The sequence below is a fragment of the Protopterus annectens genome, chromosome 10.part0 (assembly GCF_019279795.1).
Source record: "Protopterus annectens isolate FY-2018-M chromosome 10.part0, PAN1.0, whole genome shotgun sequence".
Taxonomy (NCBI): domain Eukaryota; kingdom Metazoa; phylum Chordata; order Ceratodontiformes; family Protopteridae; genus Protopterus; species Protopterus annectens.
In genome coordinates, this window is record NC_056744.1 from 72,823,965 (window position 1) to 72,847,751 (window position 23,787).

The following is a 23,787-nucleotide window of genomic DNA, read 5'->3' on the forward strand; positions in this document are numbered from 1 at the left end:
CAAATTTTGACAGTGTTGAGACCATACACTCAAAGTACCATTGTAGTTTCCTCATATGCAGTCTGGCATATGGAATTGGTAGTATGCAAGATGTCATGTAGCCCAAGGCCTGCAGAATTTTAATTGCAGGGAGTTGGGTTTTTGTTGCTATTAAATGAAAATACTGAGTCAGTTGTCCTTGCTTGTCTGGTGTGAGATAAGCCATCTGGGCCGTTGTGTTTAAGCTGGCACCCAGGAATATTATCTGGTGTGAGGGCACTAGTTTTGATTTCTTTTAGTTTACTGTGTACCCCAGGCAACTTAATAACTTATTTACGTACGCCAGATGCTTTAGAAGAATGTCCTTGCTCTCTGCTTGGATCAGGCAGTCGTCCAGGTATGGGTAAATTTGAATTCCTTTTTGCCTGCAAAATGCTATTACTGGTGCCAGGCATTTTGTGAAGACCCTGGGCGCAGTAGATAAGCCAAAGGGCAGTGCAGAGAATTGATAGTGCATTGAACCTGCTAGGAATCTGAGGTATATTCTGCAGTTTTGTCTGACAGGGACATGCAGGTATGCCTCTTTGAGGTCCAAAGTCACGAGCCAAGCTTTCTTGCCCAGCATGGGAAGAAGCTGCTGTAGTGTCAACATTTTGAATTTTGGAATATCCAGGTAAGTATTCAGGGAAGAAAGGTCCAGAATGGGTCTCCAGGCTTTGTCCTTTCTGGGAACCAGAAAGAGTCTCGAGTAAAATCCTTGTCCTTGCTCTTGTGGTGGTACCTTTTGAATAGCTCTCATGTCCATGAGTGCTGTAATCTGTTTTTGAGCCTCTGCCCATTGATTTGGTGGCAGATTTGGCATTCCTTTTAACCTTGGAAGAGTGTGGAAGTGGAACCTGTAACCTTGAGATATGACGTTGAGAACCCATTTGTCTTTGGTGATGCAATGCCAATTGTGATAGAAAAGAGCCAGTTTTCCTCCTAAGGGAGCTGCCAAGAGAGAACTGTTTGGCAGCTGTAGTGGGAAGTCATTGAGACTGTTTTTTATAGGGTTGAGGTCTGTCTTCCCCTTCTTTCTGGCCTGGAGTACCCCATTGTCGAGGCTGTCTGACCTCTACCTCTTGGACGTCTATATCTGCCCCTTTGAGGTCTGTCTGTGACTGGAAAGGACCAATTTTTTGTTGGCCAATTTCTGCTAAAACGAGGAGTTTGAACCTGTAAGAAATCTTTGACCGTTTGCATAGATTTTTGCCTCATCTTCCATCTTTTTTAATACCTCCTCTGCCTTAACTCCAAACAACACATCCCGCTGCAAAGGTGCATCCAGTAATTTGGCCTTAACATGATCTGGTAGCGTATGTTCTTTTAACCAAGCATGCCTTCTAATGACAGAGCCTGTAACTTCTGCTATACAGGAGGCCTCTAAGGAATCAAAACCACATTGCAAAGTATGTTTTCCCACTTGTTCAGCTGCATGCAATAAATCCTGCATTTCTTTCAAATTAGGAGGATCAGAATCTGGAAGCATCTTTTGTTTCAACTGAGACATTAAAAATTGCTGATATTTTAGCATGTAAAACTGGCAATTCAAGGTTCTCATGGCTAAAGTTGCAAATGTATAAATTTTCTTGCCCCATCTGTCTAATGCTCTGGAATCTCTGTCAGAGGGGACTGGGTTTTTAGCTGACGAGGCCTTAATCCCTTTGGGTCCCTGAGAAATAGTTTCAGGGTCAGCAACAGGGCTTTTGTATAGAAATTTGTGAGAGTCAGGGACTCTGTAATATCTATCTGGCTTAACTGGGGCTGTGGGTAAGGAGTCAGCGTTTAAGCTGGACTCAGTGTATACATCATCCACAATATCCAACACTGACAGAATAGCAAGGGGTCTGTGTTGAGGCAATAAAGGGAAGTCTCTGAGCCTTTTCTTGGATTCTGAGTGATCCTAGCCTTCCCAGTGGAAATGCTCCCTCATGGTATGTAAGGTCTCCCCAAAGGAGTAGTCCTCAGGTGGAGAGGCTGATGGAACGGATTCCTCAGCATCAGAATCCTCATAAGGGGGTAAGGAATACCCTAGGTCTGAGGATAAGTCAGCAGCAATGGACACCTGGTCTGAAGATTCATAGTCTGCATCTTGTCTGAGCCTTTTGTATGGAGGGGGTTGGGACCCTCTGATCAGGGTGATTAGGTCTTCGGCCATTTTTAGCATTTGTTTCTTAGGCATGGAAGCCTGCCCTGGAGATTGCTGTGTCTGTTTCTTTGCTTTTAAGGGAGGCTTAGACTTAACAGAGGGTTTAATAGTTAACTGGGTAGGTCTGAAAACACCCTCTGAAGTTGTGGATTGTTCAGCTACTTCGGTTCCCTCCGTAGGATTAAGTTCGGTAATCTGAATACCAAGAGCTTCCGAAGGCCCAGCCAGCTCCACGTGGGAGTCGGAGGCGGTCTGTGGTTCTATTGAAGCGGTAGTCAGGGGCTGTGTAGGTGCCTCGCTGAAAACCGGAGACCAGCCTAGAAGAGGCCTCGTCGTCAGTCTTGGCCCTTGGATGCTTGTCCTTTTTATAAATTCCGGTCGTCAGTAGTTCCGACGGCATGGTGTAATTAAATTTTCTGTCAAAATAATGTTGGGCAAAATCAAACAGACGTTTATAGTGCGCTTGTTAAACCTAGCACAAAACCGACAACCAATGACGTCGTGGTCTGGGCCTAGGCATGGGATACAGTAGGAGTGGAAATCCTTATGAGGTATTTGCTTCCCACAAGAAATACAATTATTAACTTTTACTGACATCGGTCTGAGGAAAGAAACAATTTCCCCAACGAGGTACTTAACTTTTTAGAAGACTTAGGTTCTGGATTCGGAATGAAAATCTCAGGAGTCGGCCGACCGCCACTGGCGAACTGCTTCTGCTTCGGGCAGCGCGCAGCAAGAAAGACTGAAGAAAATGGCTTCAGCTGCATCTTATATACCCGTCGCACTGATGTCAGGGAAGAAGCGACAGCAACCGACGCCGGACCAAGACTTTGGAACTCAGGCCGACTGGGGAACCACCTGACAGCAGGATAACCCAAGTGTAATGACTGCAGCAGTGTCACACGATAAACATCCTTTTTTTTTTTTTTTTTTTACAGCTAACACGACGATCGAACATGAAGGGAGGAAAAAAAGGGAAAGGTATTCACACTCAACTAGCACAAAAAGACCAAAAATCCTTACCATCTTGCTTAGAGCTCATAGACCACGATGCTGACTCAGAGCGGCAAATGAGATCTGGGGATAGATAGGAGGAAGTGATGTAATACAGGTAAGGGAGGGGCTTGGAGCTCGGAGCTGATGCTTGAAAAGTTTTGCCGGCTCGGATCCGAATCGGATCCGTATACCCATATGTGCAGAATGAAGTCAATTACTTCAGATGTTAAAGTAAGTTTATATTAAGCATCCCTGTTAAGAGATTTTTTTTTTTGAGGGGGAGCAGCACTGGAATTATTATGAAAGTACACCAGTATATTTCAATTGTGGTTGTTTGCTCAATTAGTTGTTTTAAGACTGGAATGTACATGTTTTTTAAACCATATTCTAAAGTGATAAAATGGTGGCAAAGAAGTCGTATACTAATGAAAATACAATCATCATAAATAACTTTACGGGTCTGGGAAGCCTGTTACACCACTCTCAAATCTGAACCCTATTATAACTTGGAAAATCTTACAGTATATCTTCCCAAGATTTCAGCTATAACAGAAAACCCAGTGTGTGCGTGTCAGAAGGGGATTAGGAGAGTACCATATGAATGCACTATACTTCATCATCTGGAGATCAGATTTTTTTCAACCCTGCCAATCTCTTGCTCATGTCTGCTCGACATTCCATTCCCTCCCACTCCACTGCCACACTTAAAATAAAAAAAACAGTTCAAGTGTAAATGCATCTTTGTTTACCCAAGATAATTTCAAATCTGCTAGTCTGGAAAAGTGATAACACAGTTTATCCAAACTTCCAACATATTCTACTTTGCCCTGCTTTGAGACTAACAGTTACCAGGAAATGCGTATCAGATCTACTTTCATTTTCCGATAATGTTTTTTGTTTTCTGCAAACTGTACTCAGTCCTGAATGTGAAGCCACCCAATTCAACTTGCCACAACAGTTCATACATAATCCAGACATCCATTTTCTGACCTATTTCTCTTGGTGAGTGCTGCAATGGCAAGCTTCCCTAACCCAATAACAGTTTTCAGCTCTTCCTGGAAGGTCAAGGTATTTCCAAGCCCACTGAGAAGTATAATCTTCTCCATCATGTCCTCTGTTGATCCCATGGCCTCCTCCCAGTGGATTTAGTCTGGCACACATCCAGTGGGAGTTGCCCAAAGAACCTCACCACTACCTCTGCTTACGGATATTCCCAGATTGATAAATTCTCATTCTCTTATGAACAAAGAAACCAGCAGTCCTACTAAAGGGCTTCATTTTCACAGCCTATGTCCGTGATGTCATTCTTTCATTCACCACCCAAGGTTCATGACCACAGGTGACAATGTGGACATAAACCAGGAATGTGAGAGCTTCATCATAAGACAACTATTACTTCACTACTGCACTCTGGAACAATATCTACAGAACTGCTGATACTTCTTGATCCATCTGTTGGTTAATTTCAGATTCCACTTTGGTGTAACTCAGAAGCAAGACCTCAAGATACCTAAACTCCTCCTTTTTAGTTATCTGTCTGCAGTGAGCAAGACACTCTTCCCAATGGGGGAGAACCATAATCTTGGCTTCAGAAGTGCAGATTTTAATCAACAGCTATGCACTCAGCAGTTCACATTGGAGAACACAGTTGTTTGAAATGATGATGACGATCATCAGTACAGATGTATCTATTACATCTCTAAAATGGATACTCACCAAACTCTGACTACCCTTTGTAGAGCCCTACTTTCACATTCAATGTGCTCATCTTAACAATTAGAATACAGATACAAGTCTTATTCTGTGAATACAGGAACAGAGTGGCATGCAAAGTAACCCAAATCCCACACTGTTGTAACATCTCCCACAAAATATTCTGGGGTATTATGCAACACATCTTCTCAAATCAATAAAAGACATACTGGACAAAAACTGCATACACCAGTGACCCCTCCAAATAGCCAAGTAGAGCAAAGACTAAGGTGGAAGTTAAAGAAAGAAAACAAGCAAAAAGCTTAGTATCAAGCCTTCAGGAACAATGTGTGCTATACATAATTAACAACATCAACAGAACTTTGTGGAGGACAGGTATATCTCACAGAGGATACCACTGCTCTGGAACAGACTCCTCATCTATATAAAGCAAAGCTTATTTCAACCCATACTCAAGCACAAGTTGGATCTATGGACAGGAAACAGAAAATAATTACCCCAGGACTGGTCCCTGTACTACTATTGGACAAATGTGGCTCCTAAATGCTATATCCCATGCATGAGTCCCGGCAAATCATCTATGGTGCGATCTCAGTTATTCTCACTAGGGGTAATATATAATTATCAACTATGGGATGGGTAAGGCCAATCGAACACTAAACTGGTTAGATTAATTCGATCACCAAAAGGGAAATTGGCTAGGCTTAGAATGGCCCACAAGGGCATCTAGCCTAATACTTATCTATAAACCTATACAAGATATGCGAGTCAATTTTGGTCACAAAAACCCTGTGAAGAAGGCTGACTGAGAACCAGCAAAACATTCTTGTACTAAACCATAGGTAGGTGCTAGGCTATTGGCCCTAGGGCCTATATAAGCCTAGCCAAAAAAATCCCCTGGCTTTCACCACCCAAGAAAATTATTTTCCTATGCCCCTGTCGAGCAGAGCCACAGAAGTGATCCCCGGGGTGAATTTCCTATCTCCCGTCCAATCATCAAGATTTTTCTTGAAGAGTGCTAATGAGGAGCTTTGTTTGATATAGATAGGTAGTTTGGACCAGAGTATACGAAGTCTCTGGGACAGGAATCTATCCTTCCAGCATGTTCTGTTCATTGCAGTGACAAGGTTTAGGTCCCTAGAGCATGTAGCTCGGAGGAATTGGCATTTCTTTAAGTGGAGCATGTCCAACAGTTCTGGGTTTGACATAACTTTGTATGTTAGGCAGAGATCGCCTCTGAGTTGGTGATATGTGATGGAGTAAAGCTGGAGTTTTTTGAGACTGTCTGCATAGGGCATCTGTTTGAGGCCGGTAATCCTCTTTGTGAGGTATTTCTGCAGCCTTTCCAGTTGTTATAGATGTCTTGTGAGGTACATACCAAAAGGGGTGCTGTATTCTATAATGGGTCTAATGAGTGACAAGTAGACGGGATTGTGTATGGAGGCCATAAGGAGTTGACTTAATTCAAAGGCATTTCGCTGTTAAGCAAATCGCTTTTGATAACTTCAAAAAAACAAAAACTATTAGCACAAGAACTTGGGCAACAAAAAAAATAGAAAGGGGTGTTGACAACCTAAAGGCGCCTACTACTACAAAAATAATCAGATACTATAGCGGTAATTCTATGAAAATCTGTGTAGAGCAAAAAAATGTGGAAACCAAGACGACACATATGGAAAACATTTATAGAAGACTTAAATATGGAATAGTTAGAGGAAAATGAGGCTCAAGAATTAATAGCCAAGCTCGGTGAGGCTGAGATAAAAATTATGATGTATAATCAATCAATGAGGAATGTCTCCAGGAACAAATGGTAGTCCTATAAAAATTTGGAAGTTAGGAGGGAAAAAAGTGATAAAGACCTAGACAGTTTTGTTTAGAAATATGGTCAACAAAGACAAACAAATAAATATTTGAAAGGAAGGACAACATCAGCAACTTGGAAGAAGGGTGTGCTAGCTGTAATACTCAAACAGGGCAATGTCACTTTAAATCCAACTTCATATAGACCAGTTTAAATTCTGAACCAGGATTATAAAAGTATTTATGTCTACTAGCTAAGAGAATGTCTAATGTGTTCTCAAAACTGACAGATATGCATACTCTGCCTCTGTGGTGAGGATGTCAACTCCTCTCAATGTGTTGGTTCCATTCTGACATAAGTTTGTCATCCATATGGGCTTCTTCTGCAGTTGTAACCCCTGGGTATTAGCCTTTTTGCTCACTTTCTTATGTATACGTCTTCCCACTGTAGGCTCTTCATCCTTTCAAGGGCTTTTTCTAGTTTTTCAAAGAGGTCTTCTGCGTGATGGCAGCCGTCGTCATTGGAGATGTGATTTTCATCTCTGACCTGTCTGTAGAGCTACTGGGGCTATAAAAAAGTAAAATCTAACATGTGATGGTGAGCTGTATAAAGTTTTTACTAGGGATTCAAGATGAAATGGGACCAGATATAGACAAGCATCACTGAGTGGGTCTAAGTAGTGGGAAAAAAGCTGTGGGACAACTTTATGGGGGAAATATCCAAAAGTGCTGCAAGACGGTAGTGGCAGGAAGATATTAATGGCACAGTTTTAAAAAAAATTGTGTTTAGGACAGCTATCAAGGCATGACTACTATAAGTAATGTGATACAGCACATTATTACTATGCTAAGCAGTCACTTACAACGAAAGCAATACATAGATACATTTGTTTTATGAGGGGAAAGTTTCAAAAATTTTTAAGAAAACATTACGGAATGGATATTCATCACAGCTGTGTGTATAGAAAAATAGCTGACAGGACATTAAAGGATATTGGCTATCATCACATCCAGACAGACACAGGCAGGTGAATGGGAGTGGCTAAAGTATAGGGTCCCACAAAAAAGTGATCCGGAAGTTTCAAAGTATCATACTTATTTTTCTTCTTGCTATTTTTCCATTTTCCTACTCTTAAATGTGCATCAATTCTGCAGCAAATAGATATACACTCAGCAATATGTACATGAGCCCCATTAAACAGCTGCAGCCCTTTTCTGTGCTAGACACTGCATTTTACCATTAAACGTACTTTATAAAGCAAAAGGATGTCTCACCAGAGCTAATTAATTTGTATTAAAGTTGCTTGGCTCAGAAAAAAAAAAAGCTGCTTGCCTGTGCTCTCAACATAGAAAAGAACAAAAAAATTACTACTGTCCATCACAAGGCTCTAGTGTTCTCCTTTTGTGTCAATCAATCTGCAACAGCTTGATGTGTGTGTTAGGAGGTAATGGGTTAAAGTCCTCTATGCGGACATTTTGCTAGCTTCAAAGTGAGCCAAACAAAATTCACGTTCTACTGAGCAACATCTTCAGTGCAACTTACTGGGTCAAAGAAATGGCATTTTATTTAAAGGCAACACAAAAGTACAGTTTTGTACCTACCATAAATGTAGATGTTCGAAGATCCACATTGCTGCAGTCCTTACACTTGGGTAGTCCGCTGTCCTCGGTCGGCCCGAATATCAAAGTATTAGGCTGACGTCGGTCAAGGCGCATAAGACTGACATCAGGACGTCAGGGTACAAATGCGCATGACCGACGTCATATCCTCAGTCTTTTCTTGCCCCAGATGTCAGAAGACCCTAAAAAGAAAGGTCAAAACCAAAAGACAGCAAAAAACAACCAACCACCCTAGAACTAAGCCTATGTACAATATATACAATATCCACAATATGTACAACCCAAACCACACAACCGCCTCTAACTACAGAGGGGAAGGAGGGAGTAAATTGACTGCAGCAATGTGGATCTTCGAACATCTACATTTATGGTAGGTACAAAACTGTACTATGTTCTTCATCTCACATTGCTGCAGTCCTTACACTTGGGTAGAATCCCAAAGCAGAGATAAGGGAGGATGGCAAACTATAAAGCAGTAGGAGCTGCCAAAATGCCCTGTAAAATTGCAGTGGCAAAACCAGCCCTAGATTTAGAGTAAAGTGGAAGGTGGTAATGCTTAGAGAAAGTATGCACTGAACTCCAAGTAGCTGCCTCCAAAATATCTTTAGTTGCCACCCCTAAAAAAACTGTAGAAGTGGCAGTAGCCCTAGTGGAATGAGGCCTAATCCCAGCTGGAATCTCCTTACCATGATGGGAATAACAGAAAGCAATACAAAACCCAATCCACTTAGAAATAGTTTGTTTTGACACAGGCTTGCCCTGAGAACCCAAAGCAAAAGAAACAAATAACTGCTGAGACTGCCTGAACCCTTTAGTTCTGCTCAAATAATATCGCAACTGCCTGTGTATATCCAAAGTGTGCAAAATCTTCTTCCCTTTATTTTGGGGGTTTGCATAAAAAGTAGGCAAATGAATAGTTTGGTTTAAAGCCACACTAGAAACCACTTTAGGCATAAAGGAAGGATTAGTACGCAAAGATACCCTATCCTTATGGAAAATTAAAAAAGGCTCAACCGCCATAAGGGCCTGTAATTCAGAAACCCTTCTCGCAGAGGTAATGGCCAACAAAAAAGCAGTCTTCCATGATAAATATTTCAACTCAGCAGTAGCTGCAGGCTCAAAAGGTTGTAGAGTGAGTTTCTCCAACACAAAATTGAGATCCCAAGCAGGAGCAGGAGCTCTCCGTGGGGGTCTTATATTCTTTGCCCCTCTAAGGAATTGCTTAAACAAAGGATGAGAAAACAAAGGTGGGTCACAGTCATAGTGAGCAGAAATTGCTGCAGCATGAACCTTAATAGAAGAGAAGGACAAACCTTTGTCCAGTAACTCAGTAAGATATTGAAGAGCCACACTTAAATTAGGCTTAGAAACATCAAATTCCTTTGCTGTACTCCAAAATAAAAATCTCTTCCATTTATCTGCGTACACTTTCCTTGTACTAGGCCTTCTGGCCTCCAAAATAACATTCAAAACTTGCTGTGGAAGCTGAGACCCTCCAGGGTTTAAAACAGAATATGCCAGGCTGTCAGGTGAAGAGAGTGAAGTTTGACATTGAGTAAATGACTGTTCTCCTGAGACAGCAGGTGTGGAATCAAGGCAAAGGCCATGGAGGCTCCCGTACCAGACTTCTCAGTAATGGGTACCAGTGCTGTCGAGGCCAATCTGGAGCTATCAAAATCATCTTTGGCTTGTCCTGTCTGACCTTCAGGAGTACCTTTGGGAGGAGAGGCAGAGGTGGAAAGGCATACACATGAAGATTGCTCCAATTGAAGGAAAGAGCATCCACTTTCCAAGCTGTGGGATGAAACCTTTTGTGCAAAACTTTGGCAGCTGGTAGTTTAGTGGAGAAGCGAACAGATCTATGTCTGGAGTTCCCCATAACACTGTCAATTTCTGAAACACATGAGGATCCAATTTCCACTCGTGGGGATCCATAATTTGTCTGCTCAACACATCTGCTAAGGAGTTCTGTGCTCCCGGCAGAAACCTTGCCTGAAGATTTAGCTGTAAACTGAGAGCAGTCTCCCACAAAATCATTGCTTGTCTGCACAGAGGATAAGAATGCGTTCCCCCTTGCTTGTTGATGTACCACATGACAGTTGTGTTGTCCGTTAGAACCAACACCTGCCCTGGAAGAAGTAAATCCTTGAAAGCTATTAATGCAAATTGGACTGCTAACATCTCCTTCAAGTTGATATGTAGATGTTGAAGTCTGGCAGGCCACGTGTCTTGTACCCACTTTCCATTTAGATGAGCTCCCCAAGCTTTGTCTGAGGCATCTGTCGTTAGAATCTGACTCGCCTCTGGCCGGGTCACAGAGAGTCCCTTGTTTAGGTGACATTCCTGAGCCCACCACAAAAATTCCTTTTGAATGCAAGGTATTATCTGAATGACAGTGTCCATATCTTGGCAGTGCTGTGTCCATACATTTTGAGATACCATTGTAGCTTCCTCATATGCAGTTTGGCATTGGGAAGCACCAGAATACAAGATGCCATGAACCCCAAGGCTTGAAGGACTGTCCTTGCAGTCAGCCTGGACTGATGAGACAATTGATGGAAGTAAAGAGAAAGATTCTTTTGTTTGTCCGGGGTCAAAAGGCCATCTGGGATGCTGTATTCAGTCTCACACCCAGAAAGCACATGTCCTGAGAGGGTACTAGACTGGACTTTATTTCGTTCACAGAATACCCCAGGCATCTTAGCACTGCTATCACATACTGTAAATGATGAAGAAGTTCGTCCTTTCTTGGGCCAGAATCAGGCAATCGTCCAAATAAGGATAGATCTGTATTCCTCTTAGCCTGAAGAAAGCTATCACTGGAGCCAGAACCTTCGTGAACACTCTGGGAGCAGTAGATAAGCCAAAGGGCAATGCAGAGAACTGATAATGAGAAGTCCCAGCCCGAAAACGCAGATACTTCCTGCAACTTAGCCTGATAGGAACATGAAGGTAAGCCTCCTTGAGATCCAGAGTCACCATCCAGTGATCTTTGCCCAGCAGAGGTAAAAGCTGTTGTAACGTCAACATTTTGAACTTGGGAATGTCCAGATAAGTGTTGAGGATAGATAAATCCAAAATTGGTCTCCACGTGTTCCCCTTCTTTGGTACTAGGAACAGGCGGAATAAAATCCTAGGCCCACTTCTGGCAGAGGGACGGTTGTATGGCCCCTATTTGGAGCAGCAGAGAAATTTGTTTGTGAGCCTCTAGTCTTTGCTGAGGAGGAACGTCCGGCATGCCTTTGAAAGGAGGCAAGGTATGGAAATAAAACCTGTAACCTTGGTGTATGATATCCAATACCCATCTGTCTTGGGTAATCAAACTCCAATTTTCCTTGAAGAGTGCCAACCTTCCTCCCAAAGGTGCTGCCAGGCAAGAAGGATCTGGCAGCTGAAAAGGTAGGTCATTGGGCCTGTTTACGAAAGGACTGGCCCCTGCCCTCACCTGAAGATTGTGCAGGAGAACTCCCTGTTCTAGGTCTGAAGGAGCTCTGAGCTCTGCCCCTACCACGTCTAGATCTACCCCTAGACTGTGAATCATAAGAAGGGTACGTCCACCCCTTAGCAGGCCAATTCCTACTAAACTTCGGAGGCTGGACTTGCAAAAAATCTTTAACAGCCTGCATAGACTTAGCCTTGTCTTCCATTTTCTTCAAGACTGACTCCACAGGTGAACCAAACAACACATCAGACTGTAAAGGGGCATCCAAACTCCTTGTAATACTTTACACTCAATGCCTTCTGCCAGAGCATCTACCTTAGACTTCAATTGAGAAAGAAGATAGTTTTGATATTTCAACATGTGAAACTGGCAATTCAAAGCCCTCATAGCCAAGGTGGAAGAAGTATAGACTTTCTTTCCCCATCTATCCAAAGCTCTGGCCTCTTTATCAGGAGGAACCGGATTTTTAACAACAGAGGCCTTGACACCCTTAGGTCCCTGACTAACAGTTTCTGGGTCCGCCCTAGGACTCTTATAAAGATATTTATGAGCCTCAGGCACCCTGTAATACCTATCCGGTTTAACAGGAGCATGAGGCAAAGAATCAGGATTAAGTGAAGCCTCTGCAAACACATCTTCCACAACATCCAGAACAGGTGGTATAGCTAAAGGCCTATGATGGGGTAAAAGCAAAAATTCCCTAAGCCTCTTCCTGGAATCAGAGAAGTCCTGACCTTCCCACTTAAAATGCTCCCTCATAGAATGAAGAGTCTCTGAAAAAGAAAAATCCTCTGGAGGAGAAGCAGAAGGAGTCGAATCATCTGCATCAGAATCAGAATAAGGAGAGTACTCCTGCAAGTCTTCAGCCGAAGACTCTGAAACATCTGAAGCCTGCTCAAAACTCCCCAACTCTGGTTCCACCCTAGGCCTCTTATCAGGAGGGGGCAAAGAACCTCTAATCAAAGTAATTAAATCTTCTGCCATTTTAAGCATGTGCTTCTTGGGCACAGATCCTGAAGAACTAGGAGTGACACCAACAGAAGCTAAACCTGGCCTGCCTCTGGGAGAAGCCTTGGAAACAGAAGGAGAGGGCCTAACCACCCTAGGAAGGGAGGGGAGTACAGTAACCTGAGAAGCCCCTTCAGCCTGACCTGCCTCCTGAGAGGCCATATCCTGCAAAATCAAAGTCTCTCCCTGGGACTCCAGAGAAGCCTCCTGTGGAACCACCGGTTCCACTGACGCCTCTAAAGAACCGGCGTCCGGTACGGACGACTCTTCCTGCCTGGGTTTAGCTGCTTTGTCTTTGCGCTTCTTCGAAGAAGCGGGCGTCGGAGCATCCAACGGCATCTTATAATTACACCGCTTCCCGAAGACCAACCTGGCACAATCTAACCTTCGCTTAATAGTGCGCTTATTGAACCTAGCACAAAAGCGACACCCAACAACGTCGTGTTCAGGCCCCAAACAAGGAATACACAAAGTATGATAATCTCTATGTGGTATCTGTTTCCCACAAGAAATACAGTTATTCACTTTTTCTGACATCCGGTAAACCACTGAGGCAAGAAAAAACCAAAATATTCCCCAACGGGGTACTTAGCCAACTTTGACTCGGTCTGAAACTCCGACTTCGAAAAATTTCAGAACGCCGAACGGCACTTGCAACGCTGCTTCTGCATCGGACCATGCGGCAAAAAAGACTGAGGATATGACGTCGGTCATGCGCATTTGTACCCTGACGTCCTGATGTCAGTCTTATGCGCCTTGACCGACGTCAGCCTAATACTTTGATATTCGGACCGACCGAGGACAGCGGACTACCCAAGTGTAAGGACTGCAGCAATGTGAGATGAAGAACATCTGAAATTATTGTGCTGCTGTGATACCACGTGGATGGGGGAATTTTACAGCACATGAAACACTCAATAGAAAAGCAGTAACAGCTTTTATAAGGCAGAAGACAAGTAAGAAACTGCTGTGCTATGCACATGCTACAAGGACTGTGTTAACAGCAAGTATGCTGTTCCCTAGTCAGCATATTGTCTAACCAGAGGTATTAACAGAAGGAAATAAGGGGAAAGAAGAAATGCACAAAATTTCTACCTTTCAGGTGTGCCAAAGGACACTCATATTTAAAAAGTCTAAAGTCTAGACTAAAGTGGAGTTCTAAACTTATTGGAAAAAAACTTCAGGGTATCACAAATGCATTGTAAGCATTTCTATTGGTTTTCCCTCTTAGTTTCCCCATACCTTTACCTTTTAATGAATGAAAAGATACAGCCACTTTAAATGGACACTGTGACCCCCTTTTAGTGCTAAAAACTGAATTTAAACATGTATTTTATTTTTTATAAAATAAAGTTAGTGTAATAGGACTAATTAACATTTATTAAAGTCAACTGGTCTTGATTCTAAGCAAAGGGAGAAGAAAAAAAAGCAATATTTTTCACAGCTTGGAACTGTTCTGCAGAGGTGTTGTGGCATCTACCAAAAGTTTAAGCAACATAGATGTGGTATTTTCTAAATGAAAACATGGCCATCTAAGCACACTTCTACCGCTGTGAAGGTTAATCAGACAAGTGAAATTTAAATTATAGTCACATTCTAATTATCAATCTCTGGAATTCATTAAACTACTTAGCACAAGCTGTACAAAGGCCAGTCTCTCATGACATGCTAATTTGTGATTCATAAACATGCTGGCCGCAATGAGGTGAGACCTCATTATCAATTAATTTGCATATCTGTGAATGGCATTTACAAATGCAACATGCAGATCCTTGCTGATCTTCATGTTGCAGCAGTAACCTGCTGCTCATGCTGGCAGTGACACTCCCCCAGACAGTCTCACAAACACACACACACACACACACACACACACACACACACACACACACACACACACACACACACACACACACACACACACACACACACACACACACACACACACACACACACACACACACACACACACACACACACACACACACACACACACACACACACACCACATTCCCTGTACCTGTCCCCACCTTGTATGCCCTCCCATTGTTCCCTCCATCCCTGTAATACTTGAGTGCCATTGCAATACTATCTATCCCATCCCACCCCCCCCATCCCAGTTATGATGTTGGTGGCTTTATGGCACTTCACTTTTTATGTTATCCCTGTTGTCTAGTATATCTCCCACACTCCTTTTGTTATTGATGCCATTATGGCACTTGACGGAGTAATCCCTGATTTCTAGTGTATCTCCCCAAGCCACCTGATCTCTTTACTGCCACTGGTGCCATTATGGCACTTAAAGTAATCCTTGGTGTCTAGTTGTCCCCCCACCATGTTCATTTTAGGCAGTTAAATACTGCCTTTTGGCCATGTTCAGTACTGCAACATAGTGGATGTGGCCATGCTGACCTACACAGCTGAGCAATTTCTTCAATAGCTAGGCTATTTAATGCCTTCCTGAAAGCAGTTCTAGGGAGACAGCACATGGATAATTAGCATATGTTTGTTAGCATTGAGCATGGTCATTGAGCTAGCCCTTGGTGTGCTGCACAGCTCCATATTACAGGACTGTACAGCACCATGTAAGGGTGGTTGCTGAACTGGGGAACAGTACCTTGATGTGTACACAAACGTGTACATGTCGCCGTATGTTAATGACGCCCTCCAATGTCGTCAATGCATCTTAATAGTATAAAGAAAAGACATTTTATTCTTAAAGAAACAATGACTTAAGCCCAGACTGCTGTGACTTCTATGTGGGAAGGGAATTTTACAGAAAGAAAAAACGCTTTTCATGGGTGCCAGAGGTCCTCCAGGTTCACAACAAATATCAGAGTATAAACATACAATGCAGATGATTACACAACGTTGCTGCAGTGTACAACTCAGAAAGCCAAGATTACACATGCAAGTTTAAATCTGTGATTGATAATACTTTGCAATACCATAGTCATTAATATCAAGTATTTGGGAACATAACTGGCAATAAGTCGATCCAAAAGCATGAGCTACTCGAGAAGAATACAAAATGATACTGGACTTGGATCTTAATACTACATCAGTGGTGCCCGTTATTCCTCTGCATGATTACAAGAAACTGTTCGCACACATATCTTCGAAAAAGACAACCTTTTTTCAGAACCTTAAAATCAGTGAATTTAGAACCCAAGAATATCATCACAGTTGTAATCACAGTCCAAGACAAAATTAAATAGATGAACAGGCGGATTCAAAGCAATATTACAAACTCTTGGCAGCTAATAGTACTTTATGGACTGCATCGAATTTTCAGATTGTGCGTACATCAAAGGTCACTAACCAAAATGCAATAGTAGATAACTTTCAGTTATTCAAGAGTATAAAAGTCAGCACCCTGTAACTTCTCAGAGTGATAAAATAAATGGCGAAAAACACAAATAACTACATTTCCAAGTCCAATAATGATTACTGCGTCATCCAACTTCTGCCAAGAGACTGAAACACAAATTGAAAGTTGAGGGTTGCATACTCAGTCTGCAGAACACAATGAAATTGAGGATGTACCAGAAACTGGAAAACCAAAACCATAATGTCTCAAATGAGCCTCTCAATGGTTCTTAGCAGCATTGCAACAAAATGTAACTGGAATAGGGCCACTGTCATTTGACAGAAGACTTAAGTAGTAGTCCCCTCGATGAATGTAGATTAAGAAAAGTCAACATTTAGATCTTATGAAAAGGCCAACACTCATATGCAGCAATCCTACAATTTGGTGGAAACATATTATTAAATATTGTCAAAACAGCAACCAAAAACAAACAAGTAGTTGATGTGCAAGGGAAGGGCAACTAATCTAACAAATTCTCTCAGGAAATGTTACATACATTTTTAAGCCTCTAAAAAAAGTCTGCAGTACTACCACTATTCAGACAAATTTGAGCTGAATGTTTAGCAGGATTATAGTTTTTCTTTTCTGATGTACTGGATTGTTGGTAATTTGCATTTTTGGTGTAATGGGATGGTCTTCAGCTTTTGGTTGACGTTTTGTGCGACTCACTCATTTAACATGTTGATCATTCATTGTAGAAACCATACAGGTAAGATAGACAGATAACCCAAACAGAAAAAGAAATGTGTTAATAGCTTCAAGTAAAAGGATTAGCTTTTGCAAGCCAGATTCAATGACTTTATAAGTTAAAATAACCATATTTCACAATATCCCCAAAAATAACAAAATTACTAAAGTCAGCAGAATACATATTACAAAGAAATCATAAAAAAGTACAAAAAATAACTTTCCTGGATAAATACAAGGAAGCAGTGCTCACATTTTCCCCACCTGAATAAGCTAAAAGGGAGGGGGAAAATTCTGCATCTGCCAGCTTGTAATCATACAAAATGAGGCTTCAGGGATTGTGGGTAGAGCCATTTTCTGCAAAATTACCTTTTGCAGATTACAGCAACTAATCGAAGACAGTCCCCCCCCCCCCCCCCATTGCTCATTCCTTCACATAAAATGCTGTAAAACAACACAGTAGGCTCAACCCCTTATACAAGTAAGGCATCCTTCCATGCTGCCAGTGAGCTATGTTCGGAAAAAAGCCCAAGTCTCTAGAGCTAGGAGGGACAGGATGAAGCAGATTCCAGGCTTTCTTATCTTATCTCAACGTTAAAGATAAGGGCTCTAAAACAGAACTGTTACTGTTAAAAGACCAAAAACCTAGACACAATGGTATTGGGGGATGTACAACAACCAAATTATTGTCTGACAACGATATGCTTCACTTCCCAGCAATGAGGATATGGAGATGGGTGTTCAGAAGAATAAGGGTCCATCAAAGCTGAAGAGTGGAAGATCAGGAGAAAGGTCAGGTAACACATAATGTAAAGGATTCACAACAGTTGCATTGAAGATGCAAAAAGTACTTTAGAGATCAGTGTCACACATACCTGTGTCATGATGGAACGAGACAAGTTCTTGTTTCCCTCCTTCATCATCATGTTAATAAACTTGCTGCATAAAAAAAAACATCTCCCATCAAAGAAATAATCTTGACAGCTTGTACACAAAAGCTAACATGTCAGTATGCAGAGGGATTACCTTGATTCATGGACCATTTCCCACTCAGCTCCCTCACCCCAGCAAACCCATGTACTAGCTACATCCTTCTCAGAAACATAAGTAGAACTTAAAGGCAAATTTTATTACCTAAAAAAATGATCCATGAAGTTACCACAGTAAGAGACAATATCCATGTTCTACAACAGGTGGGAAACATTACAGGGGTGGTCAGAGAAGAGAAGGTGTCAAAAGGCATAACTGAACCTATTCAACAAATCTCTCACTTGTGGACTCAAACCAGAGATCAGAAGATGCAAAAAGACATAAATCCTTGTAAACTCTACAAAACATGCCTAGCATCCCTGAAAAGTGACTGCTACCAGAATTACAGAGATTGTATATATATATATATATATATATATATATATATATATATATATATATATATATTAGGTGTCAGTCAGATGCTCTACCATTTACTAACCAAGTCAGAGCTGCTTGAGCTTAGCTTGATAAAACCATTACTGCTCATTCGTATTTGCTCACATCACACAGGATCCACATCATTTGACTGCATTACCTGAGACTACAGCCCACCAACAGAAAAGTGAAACAGTTTTAGCTCACGTTTAACTACACTCTCTCAGAGATGCAACAATCGAACAGTGAGAGCAATAAGATGTGCGTGTGTGTTGGGGGGGGGGGGTTATAGTGGAAAGCTTCCACCACAGGGAATGTAGAAAGGGCGACTTCTAACTTGCAAAAGAAAAATGCTTTTAAAATTTTACTGAAAAGGTGTCCATCATAAATTGCATTGGCTCTAGTGTATGTGCACTTCAATTTTCAGTTACCAAGAATAACTCAACAACTTTTGATAAAACATGTAAAAACAAAAAGGCACCTTTTGTCTGAGGGAATCACCAAAAATGACATGAAACAAATTGACACATCCGTGCCCTGGCCAAGCAATCAAGGAGCCTCAATCCTCACCACTAACACCAGTGAGGGGCTTCCATATAGGGAAAGAATAATAAATATACACACAGTAAAGTGAAATTTCCCTTAAGAGCACACAGAGATCACAGTCAGTCTGGGGCTGGTTTCTCCCTTTCTCTCCAGGTCCTCAATAAGACTCCCCAATGGCACAGCTATGGGGTCCAGATCTCAGCCTAGTGGGCAAGATAAAACCTCCAGCACACTCTCTGTCCAACCAGTGCTTCGTGTCCCTGCACGAGTAGCTGACACACACACTTTGAGATAAGAGTTATATACAACCACACAGACACTCCCGGGGAAGGCTGGCACAGGTTCTCCAGCTGTGCCCCTTTTCTGCCCAGTCTAAAAGGTAGTACAAGCTGCCACCACCCACTAATATTTATCAGCTACTCAAAGGCCCTTATGAAGGGTGTCCAGTTATTAATGTGCATTATTATTATCCAACTGGTAAGTGTGACTGAACAGTCAAGGCTTATTTGGAGTGACTTGATACAGCATCACTATATACATGCAATGTATTCTTAGAGCTTAAATTATCTCTGCACAAAACAGCTACAGTTGAAAGGTTTCAAACTATTTAATAATAAATAAAAACACAAGACAATTCTTCTTACTACACAGTGCTAGTCAAGAGTTCGGAGATCACAGAGAAATAATTAAAATAATACAGTAGAAAAGTTCTAATATCAAAGAAAAACACTTAAGTCTAATCTTCCTAATTCCTAGCTAATTCTAAGAGAAAACACAGTTCTAAATAACTTACATATAGAAACCAGCAGTGCTGGTGATGTTAGATGTTCAAAAGATAAAATGCTCTGAGCTCTCAGATTTTCTCTCTCTAAATTGATAATACAGAGCTGCTTCACATTTTACATTTCTCTTGTGTTCCCAGGCTAACAGAAACTACATTTACATTCTTTACACTGGGTCAGAAACCAGAGCAATAAAGGACACTTACACATGAAACTCTAGTCATTAACTCTGGTCTTAAAACAGGCAGGATGCTCCCTCAAGACATATCGGCTCCGAGTTTTAACATCAAAGACAGTCATGAAATGCTAGACTTAGATTTCTTACAGCAGAGTGCACTGTTGTTATATTTTTGCAGTTCAATATCCACTACAGTCTTTTTATATTTAAGAGAACAAGCCTGAGGCTTACAGTAATATTTACAAATGACAGAATTACCTACATAATTCTATCTGGCTAGGCTGGCAGCTAAAAGCCTATGCTGAGGCAGGAGTAAGAAATCCCCAAGCGTCTTTTTTGAATCAGAAAGATCCTGGGTTTCCCAGTGGAAATGCTCCCTTAGAGTATGCAAGGTTTCGCCAAAAGAAAAATCCTCTGGAGAGGAAGCAGAGGGAATAGAGTCCTCTGCATCAGAATCCTCATAAGTAGAGAAGGGCAAATAAAGATCATCAGAAGAATCACAAAAATCAGAATCCTGGTCAGAAGATTCATAAACAACTTCAGTACTAGGTCTCTTAGAAGGGGGAGGCTGGCTTCTCCTGATTAGAGTTATAAGATCTTCAGCCATTCTTATCATTTGTTTTTTAGGCGTAGAAGCCGAAGCATGCGGCCTGGGCATCTTTTTTTTTATGCATGGTTCTAGATTTAGGCCTAAAAGAAGAAGGAAGAGGCGTTGGTTTAATATGCAAGTCCGTAGGCCTGAATACACTCTCAGAAGCCGGTGCCTGCATAGCGGCTCCGGACCCATCCAAAGTAGAGACATCTGCAGGTTCCATAGTTGAAGCATCTCGCAGCATACCGAACTCCAAATGGGTCTCAGTAGAGGCCTGCAAATCAGAAGTAGTGGGTATCGGGGACTGCTAAAGCGCCTCACTGAGTACCAGAGAACTGGCGACTGGCTTATAAGCATTGTCGGCAGTTTTGGACCTCGGTAGCCTGTCTGTCTTTATCCTTGTGTTTTTTCTGAATCCTGGTAGTCGGATGGCTAACCGACGACATTTCTGGATAATTAAACAGAGAACCGAAATATTTTGAGGTGAAAATATACCGAGGATATCTAGTGTGCTGATTAACTTTTACTGACATCAGTAAGGAGCAAGAAAAAGTTTCCCCAACATGGTACTGAGCTTTAATTGAAGACTTCGGTTCTGAAACTCTAAAATGAAAATTTCGGGAGTTTGCCAACTGGAACTTGCGAACTGCTTCAGGCACCAAGCGGCAAGAAAGACTTAGGTAATGGCGTCGGCTGCATGGTTTTATACCCCTGACGACCTGACGTCATGGAAGAAGGGGCAGCAACCGACGCAGGACCCAAGACTTTGTTAATCAAGCCGACTGAGGGCTACTGCAAGCAGGTAACCCAAAAGTGATGACTGCAACAGTGAAACACGAAGAACATCTGTACCCAGAGCCTTTGGTCAACATCATACTGTTTACAGACCCTCTCAAACATGTGAATGAAACTATCAAATTATCCCCCTCGTTAAGCCACGGAAGACATTTGCTGACCTTTTGTACTTCTGGGGTCCAGTTACTCCCTTCCCCATTACCTCTATGACTCTGGCGAAGAGTCAGCATCTCCCTCTCATGCTGCCTCTGCCTCTCCTTTTCCTCACCTTCCAGCCATAGCAGTTTCTCATTCTCCTCACCCTGCACACATCTCAGTCTCTCAGCTGCTTCTATTTCCAAATGCCTGGCCTCCCAACTCAAGTCTCTTTAGCTCTAGATAGATTTTTAAGTCCACTGCAGAAAAGTTGAGCTGTCCATTATCTGAGTGTGGTACGTCTCGATGTCCAGTCTGCTCATCCTCCTGGTTGCTGTTTTCTGATTCAGCTGTGGCCAAAGCTGCAATTATGTCTGCCTTAGTCAGGTTTCCATGCACCAGTCCCCTAGACTGGCACATCTCAGCCAGCTGGCTCCTTGTCAGCTTTCCATACTCTTCTGCTGACATGCTGCCTGCTCTCCCTGACTAAGCTAACAAAAGAAATAAAACAATTGTGATATGAACTCAGAGTACTCACTGTGTGAATGATTTAGAGTACAAAACACCTTCATTGATCACTGTACACAAGCTACAGGAATTCAGTGTACCCACTACAAGCCAATTAGTATTTGCCAACCAATTAATATGTGGTGTGGATATCCCACTACTGCCAAGTAATTAATATGTGACACTTGTGCTCAGGCCCAGCAATCAAGGAGCCTCATTCCTCACCCACTAACACCAGTGAGGGGCTTCCATACAGGGAAAGGATAATAAATAAACACACACTAAAGTAAATTTCCCTTAAGAGCACACAAAGATCAGTCAGTCAGTCTGGGGCTGGTTTCTCCCTTTCTCTCCAGGTCCCCAATAACTCCCCACTGGCACAGCTATACGGTCCAGATCTCAGTCTAGTGGGCAAGCTAAAACCTCCAGCACGCTCTCTGTCCAACCAGTGCTTTGTGTCCCTGCTCAAGTAGCTCACACACTGAGATAAGAGTTTTATACAACCACACAGACACTCCTGGGAAATGCTGGCAGAGGAACTCCAGCTTTGCTACTTTTGTGCCTAGTCTGAAAGGTAGTACTAGCTGCCACCACCCACTAATATTTATCAGCTACTCAAAGGCCCTTATGAAGGGTGTCCAATTATTACTATGCAATATTATTATCCAAATGGTAAGTGTGACTGAACAGTCCAGGCTTATTTGGAGTGACTTGGTACAGCATCACTATATACGTGCAATGTACTCTTAGTACTTAAATTATCGCTGCACAAAACAGCCGCAGTTGAAAGGTTTAAAAATATTTAATAATAATTAATAAAAACACAAGAAAATACTTCTTACTACACAGTGCTAGTGAAGAGTTTAGAGATCATAGAGAAATACTTAAAATAATACAGTAGAAAAGTACTAACATCAACACAGAAAAACACTTAGAAATAGCTAGGAATCAGGAAGATTAGACTAGGAGAAAACACAGTTCTAAATAACTTACATATACAAGAAGATTTAATGTACGATAATGGAGCTCCACATAAAACAAAACAGTTCTCCAAGGCAGAAAATCAGGTTGAGCGCTTTCATCTGCATGAAAAGCAGATTTCATCAGAACCAATACCAAAGCGCTTGTACTCTACTTTTAAAGCAATTTTGGCGCCAAAAATCAAGTACATACTTATAAAATCACATCAAATCTAAACACATCTTGTATAAACTAAATATAGACTAAAAACAGACTAAAAAATACATATATTAACTAAAAATGAATAAAATGCTTTGTGTAAATGGTAAAAATTAATGATATGCAGTTCATACGCATGCTCTTATAATGCAAACTATCTAATTAATAGACATATGCGTGAAAATATATTGAAAACAATGTGGATGATGTAAATATGTAAAGACATATACTAAAATATATCTATTTATAGTTGATAACATAACTATTGGTGTCGATATGTGAGTTAATACTAAAATTACTAAAAGTGAGACCACCAACCTACACAAGAATCATCTCAAATTCGATGCAGGATGAACTACAACAATTATATACTGATGTAATAAATGTAATGAATGTAAAAAACACATCTTATGAAAAACATTGATGAATCTAAAAGTAAAAAAGGTTCAATACTAATGTAATCATTTAATCCTGGGCACGTTGTGGCATCACATAGCATTTGCCACTTACTTTCTAACAGGGCCAAAAAAGTTTTCAAATTACCTCCGCAAACTGTGGAGTCAATATGATCAATAATGCTAAAGAGGAAAGAATGCTCTTGCCCTCTCTCTAAAATATGTTTGCTTAAGGCATTATTGGTGTCTTGTTTTTTAATTTTATATAAATGCTCATAGATTCTTGTTTTGAACTTTCTGTCAGTCTTACCAATGTAATATGCATCGCATGAGGTGCATGTAGCGACATAAACGACCCTAGAGGTATTACAATTGCCTACCAAGCTATACAAATAAGTCCTAGTGATGTTATTCAACTTTATAACTTTTGCTTCATTTATATTATTACATTGGTTGCATATTGCCTTT

The 23,787-nt window shown here is 41.5% G+C and overlaps 1 protein-coding gene across 1 annotated transcript in view; it reads right to left on the reverse strand.

The window, feature by feature from the left end:
• Positions 1 to 23,787, reverse strand: part of MRPS7 (mitochondrial ribosomal protein S7) — a 254,894-nt gene that overhangs the window by 119,228 nt on the left and 111,879 nt on the right. Inside the window, exon 3 of the mRNA XM_044085032.1 lies at positions 17,679 to 17,742. Within this exon, the coding sequence (XP_043940967.1) occupies positions 17,679 to 17,742 (64 nt within the window). The remainder of the gene's footprint in view (positions 1 to 17,678; positions 17,743 to 23,787) is intronic.